At 36.0% G+C, this 24782-nt stretch overlaps 1 protein-coding gene across 17 annotated transcripts in view; it reads left to right on the forward strand.

Annotated features, from left to right (window-relative positions):
- Positions 1 to 7131: 7131 nt before the first annotated feature.
- Positions 7132 to 24782, forward strand: part of LOC136011117 (sodium channel protein type 2 subunit alpha-like) — a 55021-nt gene continuing 37370 nt past the window's right edge. For 2 of the 17 annotated variants that reach the window (XM_065672784.1, XM_065672793.1), the window contains exons 1-12: positions 7132 to 7398; positions 10821 to 10939; positions 11825 to 11914; positions 13463 to 13591; positions 14096 to 14187; positions 15217 to 15489; positions 15782 to 15845; positions 16741 to 16882; positions 17028 to 17234; positions 17602 to 17901; positions 21653 to 22000; positions 23471 to 23603. In XM_065672784.1, coding sequence (XP_065528856.1) covers positions 7132 to 7398; positions 10821 to 10939; positions 11825 to 11914; positions 13463 to 13591; positions 14096 to 14187; positions 15217 to 15489; positions 15782 to 15845; positions 16741 to 16882; positions 17028 to 17234; positions 17602 to 17901; positions 21653 to 22000; positions 23471 to 23603 — 2164 coding nt within the window. Of the gene's footprint in view, positions 7399 to 10820; positions 10940 to 11824; positions 11915 to 13462; positions 13592 to 14095; positions 14188 to 14283; positions 14376 to 15216; positions 15490 to 15781; positions 15846 to 16740; positions 16883 to 17027; positions 17235 to 17507; positions 17512 to 17601; positions 17902 to 21652; positions 22031 to 23470; positions 23604 to 24782 lie in introns of all 17 variants that reach the window. The other 15 variants (XM_065672783.1, XM_065672794.1, XM_065672787.1 and 12 more) reach the window with 14 other exon arrangements.

A 24782-nucleotide genomic window follows, 5' to 3' on the forward strand; every position in this document is an offset into this window, starting at 1 on the left:
CTGAATCAGTGTCTTACTGAAAATGACCAGGACTTTGAAAGAGTTTGCTGTTAGCAATTGTTGGCATGACCTTATGTTATGTTATTAAGCAAATAGAAGCTCTAATTGTGGTACAATTTATTTCATCTTTGGAAAAATGTAATTCTAGATTAATAGTAACTGTTAGTAGGTAACTTCTAAGTTTTTGTAGTGCATTTTCTGCAGGAGTTCTGGGAGATCTATCTTTATATACAAAAGAAGCAGTGGTCTATTCAAAAGCTTTTGCTTTCTGTGTTCCCACCTTCTGTATATTCTTTGACCTGTTCTGTGTCTACTCAGATTTTTCTTTATCTGCAGGGTTCCTACAGTGGCTGCTCATTCTCACTATATTTGGAGGAAAATATTATTAAGGGCTGCTATGGCAGGAGCAGAGACCTAAAAGAGAGGGATGTCTTCTTTTTCTTTTCTTCTTTAGGAGTAAAAAAAAAAATAATAACATAAAGAAATACGAAAAGAGCCGGAGTATCTAGTTCAATCAAAAGTAAATGTCTCAAAGACATCTCATCTCAATCACAATGGCTGAAGACTAAAGTTTGCAAGTTGTAAGTAGACTATTTAAATAACTAAATATTCAGATTATTAAAGCTTTAAGGAAGCCAACACCAACCTTTGGTGAGCTCTTGTAATGATGAAGTATTTAAATTGAAGAGATTGTCTTTTTCTGCTACACATTGCTTGAGGTAGAAGAAAAATTTTGTCCACAAAAAAGAACTTTTATACTGACATTCTTTAAGATAAATAACATGAAGAAGTATCCATATTTTCATGCAAATACAGGCTGAATTAACTGCTATTCCTGATTAAAGACAGTAAATCTAGTGGGGAGGAATGATACATTGTGCTGTTCCCTAAGTGACCAATGAGGATGCTCCCATTAGCCCAGGCACTGTTATTCCATGTCTCCTAACAACTGCATTAGTTATATAGAAATCTCAACAAGACCCATTTTTCCCTTTTAATTAAAGCATGCATGTAAAAGAATAAATTGATTTTTAAACTCACATAATTTAAAGAATATTCTTTAATGCACTTTTGGTCTGTACTAGGTTTTGTGGACTAATCCATGTTCCACCCTGCTTTTCCTACATCTCTTTGCTCTTAGGTTGCAAAAATGTGTCTACATGAATATGTAGACTTATCTTTATCTACCACAATTACTTCGGAGAACCTTTGGACACAGGAACAAAGAATGACATTCTTGAAGAAACTTCTGTCTTGAAGAAGCTTCAGCTCCCAGGGAGAAACTTTTCCTACCAGTTCCATTTTCTGCTGGAAATGTAGCCTTTTTGTTTTCATGACAGCAAAAGATCCAGTGGCTACTTTCTGAGATTTGGCATTTCTTAGAAAAAGAAAGGTAAGACTATCTTTTCTTCTCAGCCATAAATAATGTTTTATTTCATAAGATGGCTATTAGATATAGCACAATGTATCCTCACTAAAATATCAGTGAGAAAATGAAATTATCATCTTTAGTAAAGTCTAGCTGTAGAAATTCATGTTACATGTATTGTATCTGTTTTTCATTAGAATGTAAGGATCCTCAAAGTTGGAAGGTATTTGCAAAATATTAAACAAATACTGTATTACAACTGGGTTGATGAGCCTAGAAAGACACCCTTCCTCTTCCTCTTAAATTGTGTATAGTTTTCATTTGGCCACCTTCAGGTTTCTCCAATACTTCAAGTATTCACACTTGATCTCTTTGCACACCTTCTCAGGAGCAACTTATGGTGTTAAAGAAAATATAAGGTGGGCCTGCATGTAAGGAATTCTTAGAGATTTTGATCAGTTTTCATAAATAAATGGGTCAAATGATTTTTTGGGGGGCTGTACAACTTGCAGGTATGTATCTGAGAGATCAAGGTTAATTTCTTTACATAATATATGTATTTTTTATTGCTCCAGTTTACTAGGTACAGCATATGTTGGCCTGATGTAAGATTCTTAATCCACTATTTCCTCTCCTATACAGGGGGAGAGAAGAAATAGGAAGAAATTAATTCAAAAGTGAATGTAGCAATCAGATAGGGAAGAAAATAGATGACTGTGGAACAGCAGTGGTCACAAACAGGCGAATAAGCAGGGGGAAAGACTATCCATAGCAATATCTTAGTGATGAAGAGAGCGTGTCCAAAGATGCCTTCCCAAGAAGCAGCTTCTGGATCTTTCAGAGATTGCTTTCCAGTCTGCTTTGAATGTTTTCCCATTTGCCTAGTCTTTCACCAGCCAGACAGAACCTCATGCATTATATTCTACCCAGATCTCCAAACTGTTACAGTGCTTTCTTTTCTTTAGGTTCAGGTTCTTAAGATTTAGTTAATGTGTTTTCACACTTTATTGCAAGTCATTACTGAGGACATTCAATAAAATTGCATGTAACATCCCTGGAGCACCACATTAGTATTAATTCATTAATATTTGCTGTATTTACTGTTCTTTGGTCAGGTTTCATCCACTGTGAGCTACAATTCATATGCAGCCACTTGTCACTACCCCATTCTAAAACCTCTTAAGTAATTTTTTATTAAGGAAGTAATACTTCTGTTACATATTCTTATTAGTTGATTTCATACTCTCATAACAAGTATTTTTGTTTTCCATGATTTATTAATTTTATTAATACCTGATGTTGATTTTGTTATTTTTATTTTGAATAGTTACATAACACCAATGCCTATAGGCTACTGAGGCTGACTGTACAAATCCAGACAAAAATTATAGGCATTGCTACAGATGAATTACAGTCTAAAGAAAATGGCACAATAGATGAGTGATAAATGTTGGAAGGAATGGAAAAAAAGGCAATCAGTCAAACTCTACATAATAGCCAGTTGGGACCTGTAAACAAAAATTATCATAGTTTATATTAGTAGATTACAGTTTGAAGAGGCAGGTTCTGAGCAGATGCTAAATGCTGGACTCTGTTTTCAGCTTCGAGGAAGTTCACTCCTTTCCTTGGAAAAAAACAACTTTTGTGGAACCAACATTGAAGGATTCCTTGGCTTAGGACCCATAGATAGTTTTCACTGGTTATCTCTTTAGATATCTGTATTAACTGTGTATTGCATTACATTTACCACTTTGAATTACAGCAGTGACATTTTTGGGCTCAGTTTTTTGGAGTTCTGTTTCTTATTGAAATATTTTTAAAGCATTAAAAAATAGTGCAAGGGTGCCAGGAAAAACAAGGCAAATGTCAGTTACGAAAAGATAATCTGTAGCTGTAAAAAAGTACTTTAAAGCACTTCAGCACATAAGGGGATGGGTTTTTCTCTGTGACATTAGCCTCTGTGCATAAAGAGCATGAGATATTTAAATAAAAATATTTCATTTTAGATCATTTTCACAACAAAATTATATTTACCATTTCTTTTGTTTTTAGGAAAAATTAAGTGCAGCATCACCCAATTTTGAATTTGATTATAGTAATTTAAACATAAATTATCTTCACTTCCAGAAAACTAGTACCTGAATTTTGCAGAGCAACTTCCCAAATACTAAGAGAGGGAGTCAAGATGACTTACTTCTTTAGACTCTTCCTGCATACCCACCCTCTGTAGTCCTTTCCTTCTCAGGACAGTGGTAGTTTGAGTTGGGCTAATTTTCTCACAGCATCAGCACACAACAGCGACACTTTTTACTTCTGAAGTGCCATTAGCCCTGTTCTTTCTGTCTCTCCTACCATGGGAGCCCCACCTTTTTGATTTGGACAAGTATCTTTACTGGCCTAATATGAGACAGCTAGTCTTATTAACATTAGTGATTTAGAGCAGAGGTTTTTATCCAGGTTTTAGCATCTGAGAGGCTATTGCTGTGCTTGGCATGAAGGAAGATATTATTCCCAAATTACAGCCTCTTGAAGTAAAGATTAACATAAGAAAAATATGATGGTTGGTCATTTTACAGATTCCATTTGCTATCCTTGCACTTATTCCAATTCTAATCAAATGCATGTTTGTGTGCCAGTGTTTCAGTTTTAATGGAATGAAAATCTCAGTAGTCAGCTTTTTCTAGATTTTAGCATGAGGATAATTCTAATCCAATGTTCTAAAAGAAAAAAAGAAAAGAAAAACCCATAAGAAAACCTGCAAGGTTTGCTATTTCTCTGCCTTGAAAAGTATGCATGTGGACCCTCTCATGCAGAATGCAAATAACCTGTTAGGATAACCTGATGATTTTACTAAGTAATCATAGGATCCACCTGGCTCTTACACTGATGCTTTCACTTTTACCATTTGTCTGATTTAAGACATCATAAAAGTATGTACCTTCAGGCCACTTTTCCTGGCTTTTTCAGAAACACACAAAAATTAATTTGACATCGTTAGCACAGATATTTCACTTACTTTCTGAGTCATCTTCTGTGTAAATGGTGTGAAGATAATTATAGCCAAAAATAAGATTTAACAAGTTATCCATGGACATAATATAATTAACTGAAATATACATAAAATTAAGAACATATGGATACTGTTTATTGCTCAATATTATTATTCAAAGGAAGGGACTAAAGAAAAATTTGAGAAAGATTTATGTAATGCTGTGCTCAAATATAATTTAATGAATTTATTTGGCAAAATGATGTCTTTAATAAATCAGAGCTTATTTTTTCTTTAGACATAGAGTATCCAGGCCCAGATTGTGTTTCAAAACTTGAAATCCTTTTTGTTGAACAGTATCTGGTTTTGTGGGGCCTGGACCAGATGTATTTTTGAGACTATTCCTTTAAAGACTGGTTTTTAATGGAAGCTATTCTGAAATTATTAGATCCACAGAATTCTTTATCTGAATTCTGCCCAGTATCATTCATGTCCTGGCAGTTTAGTTACTAGGTAACAAGGAATTTTAAAACCAGTGAAGGAGGAAGAGAGAAGCTATCACTAACAAATGAGTGGTTTATAGTTCAAGAATTGTTAAGAGCTTGTTCAGGGCTCAGTGGGGGGAACAGAATCACTTTTGTTTCTTTGTTCTATTAAATTGCCCTATAGCAACAGTAATCAAATACATATTTGTGTGTCGTTCTTTTAAGCTTTGTAATCCGAATGAAAACACTTGAAGCATACTTAGTGTAGGAAAAACCTTCTTGTGTAATAGCAGCACACAGGAAAGATGTAACTGCACTAGACAGTAGTGGAGGCAGCACTCAAGCAGTGTTTCCAACTTGTGAAGAAAAAAACTTTAAAGTATGTTGTATGACTGTCTGAGAAATACAGTGAAACCCCAAGTCTGCTAATATTACTTTTCCTAGTCATTCATTGGCTCCTTTGTAGACTTCTAGCAATACAAACACATATTTCTAGTGAGGACAATGTATTTTGTTATAACATTTGTAATTATAACTGTTAACAGATGAAGAGCAGCCTACCCAAATGCACTGAACATCAAGGCAGACCCATGATGACTCTCAGAGGGTGCACCTTTTAACACTAGTTCCATAGAAAAGCTACTTAGGTCAACAAGTTTACACTGATCTTACACACAGATGCTATGCTGTGAACCCATTCCAGAGGTAAAGACTTGATGCGGCATTTCAGCAGGTTTACCTTGGTAATTCAGATTTAGGAATATGCAGTTTAATTTCTTTCCTCCAGTTTTCTGTAGATTCTTCCAGCACTTTTTTAACGTTCCCCTCTACCTTCACAAAGGATTTTGGGTTTGGGGGGTCATATGAAAAGGAATCCATTATTTCATAAAATCATTACTGTAGCACTTTGTGTGTGTCTCTGCATGTGCACGATTTCTACAAACTGCTCCAGACAGGCAAGAATGTTTAGGAGAACAACTATTGAATGAATGTGCAAATGAATACGTCTCAAATCTACACATGGCAACTCCAGAATACAGATGTTGCACATTCAGGAAGTAACATAGGGAAGGCTATGTGGCTTCATGTACAGAAAACACAACTAGAACTCAGTGAAAGCACTGAAACTCACTCTTAAAAATTGGATTTCATAATTAAAATTGTTACTACACCAGGCCACAAACTATTGCAAAGTAGACATCAAATTAGGCTAGCATTTCTTACTCGGTGGCGCTGCTCCTTAACAAGATGTCTGCCTTCTGCCATCCTCTCCCTCCAGCCATTCAAACCTCTACACTGTGCAGAAGTTTAAGCAACTGATCCTGCTGCAGAAGGACTTGTAAGAGAGAAAAGAACATTACTTTCAGCTGATGCCCTGAAGGGCTTTGTAAAGAGACCTGTTCTACAATGGAGAGTTTGGTGCAGAGAGTGGGAACTCTGCAGGGCTGTTGTAGCAGCAGGGACATCATCCAGTACTGGCACCAAAGACATTCATGGGGAACCAGAGTTAGATTTCAAGCTAGTTTCAGTCTGAAATAGTATTATGGCACTTGCCTTGCAAAGAATCAGGAGCAGGATTCTCTCCTGCCTAATCTTAACTGTACATCCTATTTCCTTTTACTTAAAAGGCCTGTTGGTTCGATTCACAGCTCACAGACAGTCAATAAATGCAGCCTAACCTGCTTTGGTATCTAACATTACCCTTCATTGTGGTAAACTGTCAGTAAGAAGGAATTGCACTTGTTGCTTCCATAGTTCAGTTGCTGTCATTTGAACAGCATTAATTATAAAAACAAGCTTTTTTCATTTATTAAAAAGATTTACACTTGTAAAGTTTAATTAATACTTGAAAAAAATCGAAAAAGAGTATTGATTAGTAAAATATAGGTTTACAATTTTCAAGAGTACCTCATAGAATATGCATTTATACTTGCTGTTAAAAAAGATACACTTTTAAAACACTAATATACGTATTTTGCTCTAACTGGGCAAGTCTAAGGACATAGGCAAGGTAGTGTTTGTGGGCAGAAGTAATGTATTTTTCTAGAACAGAAGGAAAAAGCTGAAAAATTATTTGTAAAATATCTGAATAAATTCTGAGCAGTTGTTTTTTTTTCTTTCATTCAGCCTTGAAATACACTGCTTCCGTTTCAGGCCTGGAAAGGGTTTCTGAGCAAATTTTTATTCTTTTCTGTTGGTACAAATAGCTTACCTAAATTATCTAATTTTCTTTTCTAGGTCATTCTTATGCAAGAGGCTAAAAGTAATTAAATTTGCAGGATGAAAACATGGCACAGGCACTGCTGGTACCACCAGGACCTGAAAGCTTCCGCTATTTTACTAGAGATTCTCTCACAGCTACTGAGAAGCGTTGTGCAGAAGAAAAAGCTAAAAAGCCCAAACAAGAACATACAGATGATGATGATGAAAATGGTCCAAAACCAAACAGTGACCTGGAGGCAGGAAAGACACTGCCATTTATTTATGGTGACATACCTCCAGGAATGGTGTCTGAACCTTTGGAAGACCTGGACCCATATTATATCAATAAAAAAGTGAGTTAATAATCTTTTGCACGAAATAGAATATAATTTTCTACACTAGAAAACTTTAATCACAAAATATGGTTTGACCCATCAAGCCACTAAATACACAGAAACCTCCTTTCATTTGACAGAACTGATCTATGCCCTTCTATATTGTGATTCCTTCAACAGTTACTTGTTATTTACATCATTGCAAGGAAGATACAATTCCTTGAGTATGCCTGAATTTGAGAACATGGCTGAACTTTTCCTGATTTCAATGTAGTAGTAAGACTGGGTATGACAAGTGAGCTGTTCCAAGCAAGGTTTTGCAGTGGAAATGGTTGTGGATAACCGGATTGCATCCATTCATGTCAGTGAAATAAAGAACTGTAGCTGTATTCTTCTGTTATAGCTGTATATATGTACATATAAAATATATATATCCCTATATAGGCAGCATATAGAGACTCTGTATATTTTGGGTCATATAAAAGTACAACAATGAACACTGTTGTTTAGGTGCTTGGGATTGCTATGACGGATCTCTGCTGCACAGCTGTCAATTAGAAGTCTGTGGCAGACACCACAGAAAAGCTGGGTTTTGAGGAAGGAATCAAAAAAAAGACAGTTTTGTTCTTCCGAAGACTAATTGAGAGCTTTCAGACAGAAAAAGCAGAGTGAAGAGTTGCACGTTGTGAGAGAAAAGTTATGTGCCTGAGTTACATGTGCAAGTCTGTAACACAACTGGACCTCTAATAGCATGGTTGTGCTCCATGAAGAATGTAAATTCTTAAGAGGTGTACTTCCCCTTCTGATTAGCACAGCCATACAGAGTCCTCATTTTCACATGACCCACAAGCTAGGGACTTGGAAATAGAAAGGCTAGTTCAAGCAGATCAGTTCATGTAAAATATTTGCCCCTTGACAAATAAGTATATCACTGCAGCTGAGATCAGTTGTGGACTGGGCTAAACTCCTCCAGGATCTGAAATAGTGCCGCCTGGAGCTAGTTAAAAATACCTTGTATCCTGCGCACATTAGTAAAAGGTACATCTGACAGCAGGTTCTCTCTCATCTGTACTCTTTATCTGCTTAGTACTGTATGCTCCTTTAGCAGCACCAAGATGTTCTTTCAGTTCCTGATAAACCTGCAAAATGTCATAAGGACAGTGGAGGCAGACGAAGCTGTGGATAATAACCCTAAATTCAAAAATGCAGAAGGTGTTTTATGGACAAGTGCTTGGGATTATCTTTTCCTGTCTCTCTGAAATACAGAAGGAAACAGACACAGTTGCTCTGATGATGGTTTGAAGCATTCCAGGCTGCAGTCGAGATAAGACACTTGACATTGAGCAACTATAAAAGAATGAAGACATAAAACATTTTAAACTGTAAAAAAAACCTCACTCTGTTAGGAAAAAGTCATGCTAAGAGTACTCTCAACTTTGTGACTAAATTTGTGGTTGAGTTTGGTTCACAAAACTGTTTTTAAAATTGTGGCTTCAGTAGTAGAAATAGAAAATTAAGCAGAATCCATACGTAATTGTATAACCTACATTAACATTGTGTAACAGTGCTGTCGATACAAATATTAGCATTAGGAAGGAAATTTAAAGAAGTGAAAGCTCAGAGAAGGAGAGTGGCCAAGGGTTATTTTCATTTATACCAGCAGTTCCATGCAGATTCCAACTTACAATATAATGGTGTGCACTAAGCCCTTTTCTCCATTAGCTGTAAATAAAACAGGAATAAAGTTGCATAAATAAGTTGAGGAATAGGTTTTTCTAAACAAGTCTTCTATAAATGAAGTATCAGAGAAGACCTGAAGTACTGAAGTGTATTTTCTAACCTCCAACGATCAGAAAAAGTAGTCAGATTTTTTGAGCAAAAGTGTAAAAACTCAGACTATTGATGGACTTGCTAGTTTATGAGAGTAACTAGTAAACTTGCATAATCTTTTGTTACAAGACATCTGTATTTATGTTATTTACCAGCCTACTGTGCTCAACAGAAAACAAGTGGACATCTTAATTGATGAACTAGAATTAGTCATCCCTGCTCTACTCTTAATCATGGACTTGTCAGTGAAGGGAAAATCATATGTGAATCATAGTCTGTCTTCGGGATCTGCTGCAGCAGTGAGCTTGGGATAGGCAACATCTTTCTAGCATTTCTGGCTGGGTGAAGGAGTTTAGGGGAGAGAGAAATACCAATGAGTGTGAGTCCATTCTCTGTTGTCCTCAGTGCTGTGCTTGACGGTATTCTGTGAACAGGAACTGGGAACATTCCTTTCCCACTGTAGAGAGGTCTGCTTTCTCTGCCAGAGATGGCAGACCAGATAGGCAATAAAGACTGCGGAGAGGGCAGCATTTTTCTGATCACAGCCAAGTTTTTACAGAGAATGGAAATCAGCATGGAGAGCAGTGATACTGTATAGCTCTGCTGAGAGCCTAACAAAGAATCTATTATGATGACACAAAGGAGAGCCATTACCATTGACAAAGAGCAAAAGGAATAAAGAATAGTCATGTCCTGAAGAAATTTCAAAGAGTACCAAAGATGCAAGTAAACTTCACGCACAAATACACTTGAAATAAAAATGAAAACACTTAGGCAATGACTGGCAACAGGAACCGAGTGAAATGAACATGAACTGTATGTTTATCAGGTCAAATTTTAAGACATAATAAGTACCTAAATTTTGTGCTCACATGTAGGGAAAAATAAGAGAATATTATTAAAAATGAAATCAGCATTTTTTTGAAGAAAGGATTTGTTGTTACAAGATGCCAAATTCTGGCATATGTTTGACTGCTCAGAATGATGTCAGCTGGAAATTTATTAATCCTTTTTATTTTTTTTCACAGATACATTTTCTGAAGACATATAATTGATATTGGTAGTATTTAAAAATCAAAAATCAAAGAAAATATATTTTTAAATTATGGTTAATTGTTTAGTAACAGGTGTTTGTCCTTGTCACCATATATATGTGTATATAATTGTCAAGTGTTTGTTCCAAATACAGACTGGTGCTTGGAACTGCCCTTTTGCTGGTTTTGTTGCTTGTTTGCTCATGAGATAAAATGTATTTGATTAATTTGAAATTCTGAATTTAATCAAAGACTTTGTTAGAAAGGAAATTGAAAATATTTTAGTGATGAAATGCCAATTTTTCTATTACTGATAAACTGACATTGATGTTGATAATTCACACCAATTTTAATAACATCAGAGTTCAGTCCACATGCTGGAGAATTCAGCAAATTGGAGAATTGGCTGTGGAAGGCTTAATACAGTGTATTAATAGAAATCAGTTATTTTCCTACCACAGGTAGACAGTAGGATGAAACTTGAACCTCCCACATGGAGAATGGAATACTTTAGAAGGAGGTAATGACATTTATGTAGTCAATGCTGCATTTTAATTTTGTATTTCTTTTTTTCAGACTTTCATAGTATTGAATAAGGGAAAGGCAATTTTCCGATTCAGTGCCACGTCTGCCTTGTACATTTTAACTCCTTTTAATCCCATCAGAAAAATTGCCATCAAGATTTTGGTACATTCATATCCTTTTATAATTCATGTTGATTTAAGGGTTGCCATTTAAAAGTATTAAATTGCTGAAATAATACTTTTCATATTGATAAACATATTATGTATGGGTATACTATGATGGTCATACTTTAAAAGCAGAAATATCACATGTGAATTGCATTATGATCTTCATTCCCACTGAGAGAATTCTCTACTGAACCTCTTAAGCTGTCAGAGTTTAAGTATCAGGCTTTATATACAAAAGGAGACCTGATCCCTACTAAGCCCTGCAGCGAAGTCTAAATTAGTAACAAAACATTGCACTTGAACATATCTAAGGTCACACTTTTACCAAGACCAGTAGCACTTGTCATGAACTAGAAACACTTAGCAAGGACAAAAGAGCATGAGTAAAAAGCTGCTTTTCAGGCATACTTTTTCAGCGCTGTGTTTTCAGCACTAGGGTAGGTGTCCTATAAAAGATCCAAGTCAGAATAAAGGAGCATATTTTCAAATATATTTCAGTCATGTCCAAAGAACAACTTGGGCGTAAACAAGCAGCCTCTGTCTAAAGATCTTTTAAAATGATCCGCCTGGCTTCAGTAATTACGCTTGGGTACTCATTTCATATTTTTACAGACTTAAGGATGTGTTTAAATTTCGTTTAAATTTCATTTAAATCCTAAACCTACCAGAATTATAAAAGTAATGCATTGTTTTACAGTAACTGCATCATAACATGCCAGATGGCTTACCATTTAAAATAGATAAAATCATGTGCAAAGCTTTAATTTCAGATTTGATTTAGAATGTCTCATTGTTTATACATATTTTTATACTCTTAATTTTTTTAATTATTTCAGTGCTATAAAACTGTCAAACTTACTTGACTTACATGCCTTGACTATAACCTACATTATTCAGCATGCTTATCATGTGCACTATTTTGACCAACTGTGTATTTATGACCATGAGTAACCCTCCAGACTGGACAAAGAATGTAGAGTAAGTCACACATTTTTATTCTCTTTTTTTTTTTTAATGTCTTTGTTTTTGCGTGATTCAGAAGCCTTTATGGATAGTTACATGCCAGAATAGGCATTCCAGAGTTATGAAGGATCAGATTCCAAGATATCAATATCTTTCTGGTTTCCTCTGAATAATTTAAATGGTTTAATACCTTGTTCTTGAAAACTATGTCTGAGGAATATCTTAAGTTCTACTGTGAAGTATGAACACGAGTTCTCGTCCTTGGGTATTCTGAGCTGTAAATTGGAAAAGGAGCTCCAGAACTACAAATGTCTGTGTGAAACTGTTGCATGCTATTGGTGAGGCCAACTATATATTGCTTGAGTATCCATGATCTTAGCACAGTGGATGACCCATTCCTGGAAGTGTTCAAGTCTGGACTGGATGGGGCTTTGAGTAACTTGGTCTAGTGGAAGGCATCCATGCCTTGGCACAGGGGTGTTTGAACTAGATGATCATTAAGGTCCCTTCCAGCCCAAAACATTCTACAATACTATTCTATTATCTATTGTGGCTCACTGATGTGTACTTACAAGCGCCAGCTACAGCAAACACATGCAACACCCAAATCACAAGAAACTCGAACTGCTGAGGAAAGGGCCCTATGAAGGAGTAACAAAAAGCTGATAGAAGTGAGGAAACCAGAAAGTATCCATTTCTTTTTCTTGTTCATTGTCATACATGTTCTCAAACAGATATGCATTTTCCTCTGAAGATTATATTTTTCTTTGAAGTAGTACGACTCATGAAAAACCTGGGTCTAACCACTGTATTCCCTCTTGTTCTCCAAAAGCCGTTACTGATTTATATTGCTTTATTTCACTGCATTAAGAAATCTTACTTTGAATACTGTATTTAGAAACTGCACTAATATTCGCCACTTCCCAGGATGCTCAACTGTGACTATGGCTGAGAGTCTGAAAGGAGACCAGTAGCATCTGTAGGTAGATTTCTTTTATTGTAGAGGTCCCCACAGACCCACATGGGTCTCAGGAAGTCCTTGCATTTCACTGCTTATAACTGACTATTCTATGTTTTTAAATGAATGGTAGTTGCCACGCCAGGTGAATTGGTAATCACAATCCACATCTTCAAGAATAACAGTCTGGGCATGCTTTGCTATATTTAATGAACATTTATGAAATAAACCTGTATTATAAGAATGAGTGTAGTTATTATCCACAACTGATTTTGACAAAACTCTGATTTTGACCTGAAAAGTATTATTTTGTTGTAGTTCTTCGTAATATTTAGACACCTGATTTTTGAATAAAAGCCAAGAGGCAGCCCTGCACAAAAAGTGAGATTGAATCAATGTTTTAGAAAATTAACAATATATATGTATCAGGTTCAAATTTCATCTACAATTACATTCTTAAGTGTTTGGGTCTAGTAAAGTTAATGATTTTCTCCTTTTACTTCTAAATGCTTTTCTTTTCTTGCAAGACATATTTGATAACGAATGGCACTGTCTATAAACATAGATATGCAAAAATCCATTATTCCTGCTCTGATGCTTTTCAGATACACTTTCACTGGAATTTATACCTTTGAATCACTTATCAAAATTCTTGCAAGGGGCTTCTGCTTAGAAGGTTTTACTTTTCTGCGAGACCCATGGAACTGGCTTGACTTCAGTGTCATTTTAATGGCGTAAGTGGCTCAAGAATTTTTTAAGCTTTTAAGGCATGAAATTAGTGACAAACAATATAATAATAAATATATTTATTTAAAAGTGTTTATTTTCTGAAACCTGTGAAGTTTAGACAACATATCCCACATTTTAGTACTCATAAAGTAATATACAGCAGGAGCTAGTATGGAATGTTAGCCATAATGTAATTAACTGCTGAGGGACACTAATTTCATGTCCTACATTATTTGCTCACAAGAATGGAAGTCATCCCTTTGACTTCATATCTCCATCCTATGACAAGCTAATTAGTTTAATTAGCTGTTCAAATACAAATCAGTGAGTTTCACTTCAATGAAATTTAAACAGAATGATGAAAATTTATAATTATAAAAGTGAGGTGTACTGAAGAGACAGGCAAATTTTGAAGTATGAGTGCTAATATTGCCACAGAGGTTTTGAAGACCCACATAATTAGTATAAGCTCTGCCTCAATTCTGAATAACTGTGATTTAATCCTACAGGTATGTAACAGAATTTGTAAACCTAGGCAATGTTTCAGCTCTTCGAACTTTCAGAGTATTGAGAGCTTTGAAAACTATTTCTGTAATTCCAGGTAAGAAGTAGTTGGTGTAAGGTGTTAGGCCCCTCATATCTCCAACTGTTATTTGTGTGCTGTCATTGTGTTTGTGTGTGAACTCCCCTATTACAGATATGTGACAGAGTTTGTGGACCTGGGCAATGTCTCAGCGTTGAGAACATTCAGAGTTCTCCGAGCTTTGAAAACAATATCAGTCATTCCAGGTGAGAGCGAGGTTAAACACAGAGGCTGACTTTCGTTCCATTGAAGTTGAATTCACTTCTTTTGAGCATAAGTCTTGCTGTTCGCTGCTCATGTTGCCAAAGGAAAAAAAAAAGGCATGGATCATCAGCCTGGATTATGATGCTTTGCCTTTCCAGCATTAGCTTCCTTTATTTTGCAAAATCAGCCTTTGAGTTTAACAGATTCTTGCATGAAACATAAAATATGAAGCCTATGGGTTATTTTGCTTTGGTTTTCTGCATTTTATCACAAGAAATTGCTGTACATTTAAAAAGCTTTACTGCTATGGCTTTCTTGATTTTGAATGTTTTCCTTTATTTTACCACTTAGAATTAACATTAAAGACAACCAAGTAACAACAAAAGCAGCTAACAAAAAGGAGATAAATATTGCGCAGGAAAGTTTATCAAATGCAAGTGATTTTTTTTTCCTCAAAATTACTTGACTTTCTATCTCATACTATCTTCATACTGTTGTGAAGTCATAGTTAATATTAACTGGAAACTGAATTATTGGCAGAATATTAAATGCAGAGAAAAAATAAAAAAATAAAATTAAATCTATAACAGGAAAGCATTATTGATAAAATTTCCTGCTTGAGAATAACAGTATATGTCCAATGTAATGGAATATATGTACATTGCATATTCATAAAAGTAATCTTTTTCTTTCATTCATCATCACAAGCTCTGAGGCTGTTCATGAAGCTTTACTTTTTGAAAAATAAAAAGGAATTTCTTTTTAAGTGTCTGCATGATATCCTAATTACATGGCAAGGGCAAAGATACTCTTGACAAATCTATGGATCTTTTCTCTTCGCAGGCCTAAAGACTATTGTAGGAGCCCTAATTCAGTCTGTGAAGAAGCTCTCGGACGTAATGATCCTGACTGTATTTTGTCTGAGTGTATTTGCACTAATAGGGCTGCAGCTGTTCATGGGCAACTTGAGGAATAAATGCCTGCAGTGGCCTCCAGACAATTCTACTTTTGAAATAAATGTTATTTCCTACTTCAACAGCACCATAGATGAAAATGGTACACTTATTAATATGACAGTGAGCACATTTAACTGGAAGAATTACATTGAGGATGAATGTAAGAATTTCTGATATAACTATTCTTAATATATTTGTGGCTATAGTATGCAACTATTCGTGATCAAACAAAGAACATTGAACAGTTTGTATTTCTGCCTTATGTAGAATTGCTTACAGTCACTGAGATCAAATACATACAGTAGAAAATAAGCAGAAGAGTTCCTAAACCAACTACAAAGCGACCAGCAGCTGCCCACTTTGATTTTATTACAATTTAATTTTATTTTACTTTGTAGTACTTTCAGGTTAATTTGAGTTATTCACATTTATTTCTAATGCTTTCTACACAGCTCACTTTTACATTTTGGAAGGACAAAGAGATGCCCTACTTTGTGGTAATAGCTCTGATGCAGGGTAAGACCCTTTCAAAAATCCTCTCATATTCTGTAGAAAAAGCAGTAACATGGAACCTACTCAGTGCAGTTTCAACTCCATATTTAGCAGTTACAGAACTTACACAGTTTTACTGCTAAACAATGATTTCTTACTTAAGTCAAAATATTTTACTCTCTGGCTAAACAAAATACTCATTAACAGCCTTTCTTCTTGCTCAGTTGGAAAGTGATGTTGGTGTTAATGATGAAATATGAACTCTCGTAAAATCTATTTTGGAGATGTACTGATCGAAGAAAGTAGGATGAAAGCAAAGGTCAGAACCAGGAAAGAGAATATACAAAATATTAAGAAAGCGCAGTAGTGGCTTCATAGTTCCAGATGTTTGTTTTTTTTTTTTTTAATAAGCTTTACCTGTTCTTCGTTACTGGCAAATTTTGCCATACATACATGCCCAATTATGAGCCTGGAATTGTTAGCTGAACTCCAATACCTAACTGGCAACAGTGAAGACGCTTATTAAAAAAAAAATAATCTCAGCATTATGTGGGAGATCCTTAACAGTACAATTGGATTTAGTTAATAATATTGCTTAATCTGTCTGTAACCTTAGAAGTATTTTAGCAATTATTTATTTCTGCCAGGAAATTCATTTGGAATAAGGAATCTATATGCAATATGTGACTAAGGAGAATTTAGGTATTTAGGTCATTTCAACCAGTGAATGGATGGAAAGGATATCTTTCATTTACAGGCTTGTTAGTTCGTTTCTTAGGACTTTTTTTCTGAATGAATTTAACTGTAATTCATGGCTTTCTTGTAGAAAAAATAATGCACATTGTTCCAGAAGATAACAGATCTGCTGCAGAGGAAATAAAAGTTATGACTAAGTACCTCCTGTTTGGTTTTCACATAGGCAGTGTCCAGAGGGATATATCTGTGTGAAAGCTGGTAGAAACCCCAACTATGGCTACACAAGTTTTGACACCTTCAGTTGGGCTTTTCTGTCTCTCTTTCGTCTAATGACTCAGGACTTCTGGGAAAACCTGTATCAGCTGGTAAGAAATTTTTATGACAAAAAGGAAACTGTAGGTTACACAATAAATTATATAAATAGGCTTATTTGTACGTGAGTTGAAAGCATAATGCTGTTGTACTAACAAAGTGGCAGAATAATATTTAGATATTTTTTCTACTCCCTAGACACTGCGTGCTGCTGGGAAAACATACATGATATTTTTTGTTCTCGTGATTTTTCTGGGGTCTTTCTATCTGATCAACTTGATCCTGGCTGTGGTTGCCATGGCCTACGAAGAACAGAATCAAGCCACCATGGAAGAAGCAGAGCAGAAAGAAGCAGAATTTCAACAGATGCTCGAACAACTGAAAAAGCAACAAGAAGAAGCCCAGGTAAGGACAGAAATTTACTTTCTGAACAGCCTTGTTTTTAAGGCAAGGATAATAATTTTATGAATTACAACAGGTATAAGTTGTGCAATGAGTTACAGAATTTTAGACCAGTGTCTTGTGCAGCTGGTCTGTAAGGAACAGTGATATCACTATTATGATGAAGTCGATGTTTCAAGTAGCTCATGCTACTAAACAATGAGGAGCTATACAACTCAGTTTGCCTTCAGTTCAATTTATTTGTGTATATTTGCATACTCAGGGGTGTACGACCAGCAGTGTTACCACAGTGATAATAAAAATAGTTGGTAAAGGCTGTAAAACGTTCATTTTTGGCTTACTAGGAATACCTTCCTTTGTAACCTCACAGGCAACAGCAGCAGTAGCAGCAGCATCAGTTGCATCAAGAGATTTCAGTGGTGTAGGGGGATTAGGAGAACTCTTGGAAAGTTCTTCAGAAGCATCAAAGTTGAGCTCAAAGAGTGCTAAAGAAAGAAGAAACAGAAGGAAGAAAAGAAGACAGAAAGAAATGTCTGAAGCAGAGGACAAAGCAGATATCGATAAGTTCCCCAAGTCTGAGTCAGAAGACAGCATCAGAAGGAAAAGTTTCCGCTTCTCCACAGAAGGAAATCAACTGTCATATGAAAAAAGGTTCACATCTCCTCACCAGGTACAGGACCCTGTTTTGGTTTTGAGGTCCCTTCCAACCCTTGGGATTCTGTGATTCTGTATGACTACTCTAATTTGGTTTTGACTGACACTACAACAGCTTTACACATTGGTAGTTATGTAAAAGGTGAGTGAAGGAAAAGAACATGTTAGTACTGTTAACAGTGTTAAGAATTCGATACGGTTTGACCCACTGTACCAGCAAAGCCATAAAAGGAACATAGCATAGGTATTGTAAATTTAATTAAAAGATTTCTGAAAATGTACTTCTAAAGATGTATCTAGTAGACTAAAGAAAAAAATCAAAGACTCTTTGATTAATACTCATATATTTGCATTAATCAACGATAGGTTCTCTGTACTGCATTCATTTCAAAACTGTACAAATATGAGGGGGGTTTAGCAGACCACATCATGAGAATACTCTGCGTAAGAAATTCCACACTACCATTAGTTGCTATTGTTTTCCTTAATTAGCATCTTTAAATGGCAGATAATGAGAAAAATAGCTCCAGTACTCCGCAACAAAGTCACACTACATAGGGATGATTTGGGCTTATAAGAATTTAGTTCTACTCTTCTTTTTCATTAGAAATTCATTATACAAGATGGAGAGTCGTTGCAATGACAGAAAAAAGTAGTTTAGGAAGGATCTCTGGAAATCATTTAATCCAAACTTCAAAGTTCCCTTAAATCAAAGGATCTCTTCCATCACTTGAGGATAACTTGCATATTTCAAGTCTACACGCAGTTATGGTAATTGCAGAAAAGTCACTCAGATGCATTCTTTGACATGATCATTGGTCTCAGGCAGTAGACATGTACGTACTAATACTAGCCACGTTTAATGACCAATGTTTGTCCTATTTAATGTTCATCTCAAACGTGTTAGTTTACAGACTCATATAAAACATGAGATTCAGTGGCAGAAATAATTCACACAGAAATACAAAGACAAAGCCTCAGTAATAGTCTAGTATAAAGGATGATGCCTGGTCTGTAAAGGATACATTTGCATTTCTAAGAAAGTGATGTTTATTATAATTAAAAAGAATGACTAGGTTCTTTGGATAAGAAAAAAATAAAATGTAAGAAAAATTATTAAACCTATTGCAACTCCTTTGAGTAATATTGTAAAGGTGTATCTCCAATCTAATAAAATGTACTATCAGTTTTGGGCCAACACTGCTCTAAAAAATCTTTCATTAATTGGAACAGGCTTTGAGTCAGGCTGATAAAAAGGAGCTGCAGCCAAAGACCTTATCTTAGACCGTACAGTCCTGCCTCACTTAGATATCTATGTACGTGTCCATACCATGTCATTTTTCTCAGAAGGTTGAGTGTCAGTGAGCAGAAATAACAACCCAGGCAGATGACCCGCTATTTCATGAACTTGAGAGTTTACAGGCTCTGAGCGGCATCCCATGCAGAGGGAGATACCAGTCGCAGCCCACTGCAGTTCAGGAGAGCTCTCTTGGGACCATTATTTATAGGGTCATAAGGTGATTGGCTTTATTCATTAGTAAATCTTCATCCTGGCCTCAATTCTATGTTGGTTGTTTCAGTTTGTCAGGGAATGATTTATCATCCCAAAAGAACTGATGCAATCAGGGAGTATCCAAACTTCCTGATAGCTGTGTGCTTCTTTCCACCTTTGCTAAGCAATTATTGTTCATGCTATGGCCAGGGAGCACCCAGCTGTCCAACTCCTTGTACCTGTGCAAAAGCTAGGGCCTAATAGGAATTCTTGTGGAGAGATCCAGGGGAGGGGGTGGGGGGGGTGCACCACCACAACTGTGCAGTGAGCTCCCTGGTGAAACAGGGTGGCAGACTGTGAAACAGTGTTGTAGAATGGTGAGTGGAGATGATCTGCCCACTTGGCCCCTGTAGAGGTTTTGTCCTTTGACACGATATTCCACATGCAAATGAATGATGCAGCCTGCAAGAAGAGCCAAGCTTCCCTTTCAGACATTACTTTCCAGAAGCATGTAGACACATGTGTTTCTGCCTCTATATGTGTTGGAATTGCAGCCATTCTGGTTTCTCTCTTTTATCTCAATCCAGGGGGGACTTGCAGAGCAGTACTCCTCCCAGATCCCTGAGGGGCCTAATCCATTTAGCTGTGCTCAGAGCATGATAATGCATATTTGAAAGATTGGGCTACAAACATACATAGCAGCCACGGAAACATTCTCTAAAAAAGCAAAGGCAGCAGTGGTAGTCAGATGAAACCTAGCGAGCATGTGGTTTTTCAAAGGACTGTAGGTTGACTAAAGACATTTACAAAGAAATGTACAAAGGGTGAAGTAATTAGTTTACCACTTTGTCAGAATTCAGTATCATGGTCTCTAGCAGCTAGAGCTTCTTTTTGGATAAAATTATCTTTCATCATAAGCAAAACAGCACTTTTTCTCCAGCCAAGTTTACGTAAATGGGTTAGCAAAACCATTTGGCTGATATTCTTCAAGTAACTCAGCCTGAGGCTGACAGCCAGCATACAAGATTTCATCCCAAATTATTAAAATTTGGGGTAGCTGTAAAAGCAGAAAAAATACATCTCATAATGGTGAACACCCGCCAGTACTACCAGTTCAGCACACACATTATGTTTGCGTACGTATAAATCTTAGTATGTACATCCCAAGATACTTGTGGATCTGTATATATATGTATTCAGGGATTGGTTTTCACAGTATTAATATAGGCTTATATATTATAATGTAGTTTTTGCTTTCACTTTAATTATCCCGGGATAAAAAACACTGCTATTACATACAAGCACTTTCCACCTGTAAAACTAGTGAAAAATTGAGAATCATCTGAAACCAAGTTTTTGATGTACTAAGATGTGAATATTTGTACAAATGCAGAATTGAAAGAAGCTTAATGCAAGGTTTCTCTTTTCCACAATTAGTACTCATTTTATTTATTCATGAATGCTGTTAATAAAATGTGTAGCAAGGGAGAAGAACATTCCATTAACCAGCTTCTACTGTAATTAAAAGATGAATTACCAACCACCACTGATTTATTTTTCTCATTTGTAAGAGCATCTTTATGTAACTGTGTCCCCGGTGAATGCTTGCAATGAGCCGCCTGGTGGCCAAGCGGTACCTTCTGGTAGGTGTGCCAGTGGGCACAGCCCCCAGAATGCTATGCCCAAGAGTACTGCTAGTCATGTTCACACTTCCCCAAGCTGTTGCCTCTGTCGTCTAGAGTACTGCATATGCTGTTCCCATGCTATTGAGCCTATTGTGAAGAGGGGAGACAAATTCTTTACATGAACTTAGAACGAATTTAATACCAAACTTAAGAACACCTCTGCCTCTAGGAAATAAACTAGAAAGCAATGATCAGTGAGCATTATCAGTTATTACCCAGGGGAATCCAGGTGATGAGGAAGAGAAGAAAAGTAAAGATTTTTAGTTCTGTCCTCTAATAGGAGGAATAAAAGACAAATACCTGCAAAGCCTTGACAGGGAAGTTGAGAACTGTCTCCAGCAGAGTCATGGATTCATACCAATTCAGCCTGTCCAACCTTACTTATGTCTCCTGCACAACTTTTCCTCAGTCCTTAAAAAGAATTTTTCACCTCCACTTTAGGTCCCCTAATAAGCACATTGCTCTAATGGACACACTGATACCATTGAAGAAAGAAGTGACTATTCTTCCTCCAGCACTGTAACTTTTCCTTGAAAAGTCACAAACTTAGAATTCAGTTCTAATGCTGTTTTGTTTTTAATCTTTTACAGTCTTTGCTAAGCATTCGAGGCTCCCTGTTTTCTCCAAGGCGCAACAGCAAAACAAGCATTTTCAGTTTCAGAGGTCATGCAAAGGATGTAGGATCAGAAAATGACTTTGCTGATGATGAGCACAGCACTCTTGAAGACAATGAGAGCAGAAGAGATTCACTCTTTGTTCCAAATAGACATGGAGAACGACGCAACAGTAACATTAGTCAAGCCAGTGTGTCATCTAGAATGGTACCGGCCCTTCCAGTAAATGGGAAGATGCACAGCACTGTGGATTGCAATGGAGTAGTTTCCTTAGTTGGAGGACCTTCACCTTTAACTTCACCTGCTGGTCAGCTTGTACCAGAGGTACTTAGAAGTAAATCAGTAATTATTACAGTTTTGTTCAGGCATGTTTTTTTATCTTACTGCACACCTCTGCATGCCTTATCATTTCTTACAGCTGTGAGAAGTACCTTGCAATGGTTTCTAAACAGCAGAGCGTAAAGAAAAAAGTCCTCAACCTGCTATGTGTAAGCTTCAGTAAAGTATCGTATTCTCCCTGCTTTCAGCAAGAGATCTGTACATGGAAAGAAAAAAACCCCATAAACTGAATTTGACAATTTCTATTTAGTCTCACCTCATCAACAAAGGCAGACATTTGATATATAACTAAGGATATAACATGGAAAAATGCAGAGGGAAACACCTGCAAAATTAAGCAGAATGCAGTTACTACTCCCGTGACAATTCGTAGAAATACCCCTTACTGAATTTATCTTGAAGAAATTTTTCTCTTAACTTTCATGAGAAAAATACGTATAATTTCTATGTATCTTTGCAATTACTTTACATTTCAGTCCCAGTTTCAGACTGCTGTAGGCTAAGATGTTCTTTCAAGCTTTCAAAAAACCAAATTTTTTAATTGATAGTATTTTAGTATGGATTCACTACGGCATTTTGGTAGCTATAATACCACTGTAATTACTCTGAAAAATGTTTTCATCATAAATAAGTATTGAAATTTCACTACTTCTATTACACATTTCTTTTTACTTTTTTGTTTCTCTGCTATCTTGATACAGACCTTCATACCAGAAATTCAGTCAGATTACCGTAGAGGTTATGTGCATATATTTCTATTTCAGAAATACTTTCACTTGAAATTAACCATTTAACTCAAGAGTCTTCACTAAAGAAATAGCACTAGTAAATGCTTGAAAATGTTTTTTCATCTTCATACTAAGATAACCTTGAAATCCCTTATGAGTTCTGCAGGCTTTTTTATTCTTTTTCTGGGTAGGAACAGAGTAATGAGAAAAAGAGCGTGTGGTTTCCATGAGTCACAGACTTGGTGGTAGAGCAGGCACCAAGATTTAGGAACTTTTTAATTGTACTCCTGTGTTTAGATCCCTAGGCCACACTCCAGAAGAAAACCAAAACAAAGGCAGCTATATGCCAGAGAGTAGTGACACATTAGACACATTGAAATCAGAATTAGGCGTTATTGCTTTAATAATTAGATAATTAGGTGATCTTTAAGATCACTTCCAAGACAAACCATTCTATGATTCTATGATTTAAATAAGGATCACCTTTGGTCTGACATTGCCTTGGTATGTTGTCCCTCAGTTGATTATTTGAGGAACTGTACAAAATTCCCACTGAGTTCCTCAAGAAAGAACAAAGTAATTCCTACATGAACAGAAAAATGAAGTATGCAAGAAAGTATAATGTGCTGCACAAACTCGATTTTTATTATCACTACAATACTTATATAGTAAATATTGTTAATTTTTGTTGAAAGGATGGTTTAATTCCTCTGTATTTCATTTACAGGGCACCACTACAGAAACAGAGATAAGAAAAAGAAGACTGAGTTCTTATCAAATTTCCATGGAAATGCTAGAAGATTCTGCTGCGAGACAAAGAGCACTGAGTATAGCCAGCATACTTACAAATACAATGGAAGGTATTTGATGCATTTTGTCTGACAGGCAGTTCAGTAATTTCAGCTAACCATATGTACAGAGCAATTATTTACGTATTTTCCTTTTTAAATGTAAAACTGGACAAGTGAAATCACTGTACATCAGATATAGAAGGCTTTTGAGCATTTCTAAGACCATTTACACATTCTGAATGCTTAGTCATTTATTTTTTTGTGGCACGTTCCAAATTATTATGCTATTGAGTGGACTAACAGACCCAAAATAATTATAGTAAGGGGACTGACATGTCCCCAAACAGAGAATACAGGGATTTTCTTCCTATAAGATATCAACAGAAAAAATCAATTAAGATACACACAAATTGCTATGATAAAGGCAGTGATGTCCTAGAACAGATATTTTCCTTAGATTTAATATCTAAGGATAGACAATAGGAAATTGGAATGAAAAAGATAGTTTTAAAGAAAACAGTCAACTGTAATCAACCCATGGTAATGCACATGAACTGCCTTCCTCGAGCATTGCTTAAACTTTCATATGTAAGTATATCAAAGATTAAAAAAATATTTAATATACAAAAAAGCTTGCATTGTAAGAATTGTTTTGCTTACTTAATGGAAACTGAGTACACTCACGCTTCAAACATATGCCTTTATAAACTTAAAGGATCTATCTACTGGATACTGCCACAGTGTGACAGCTGCTGCAGTCACACAAACCCTGAGGGTGTCCTACAACACATATTCTAAAAGGGCAAGAAATTACCAATAAAATTTACAGTGTTTTTAAGATTAATTTAAGCCAGAATTGAAATATACCTTTTTAAAGGGGGTTCTGAAGCCCTTTGTTCTCAGATAAATAAAGAGATACCAAACCAACTGTGGTCAGAAATACAAGGTTTATTTTGCCTATTTTCTTCTAAAAGTATTCACAAACCATTCTCACAAACATGTGCCTTTCTGAGTATATCTTCTTACTTTAGTGCAAACAGGAAGTGTTAGTACCTCTTGATTCTTGTTATACAATTCTTAGCTCTCCTCCCAGATAGGTAGGGTATCTCCTTAGAGGGTGCTACACTCTTGTTCAGTTGAATACTTTGTCCTTCCATTATTCTGGCCAGAAAAAAACATGTTAATATTACAGAAGACTTTCTCTACTGACAATACCCTTTCGTGTGTGGAGGCTACAGTATGATGTGA

The sequence above is a fragment of the Lathamus discolor genome, chromosome 3 (assembly GCF_037157495.1).
Source record: "Lathamus discolor isolate bLatDis1 chromosome 3, bLatDis1.hap1, whole genome shotgun sequence".
NCBI lineage: Eukaryota > Metazoa > Chordata > Aves > Psittaciformes > Psittacidae > Lathamus > Lathamus discolor.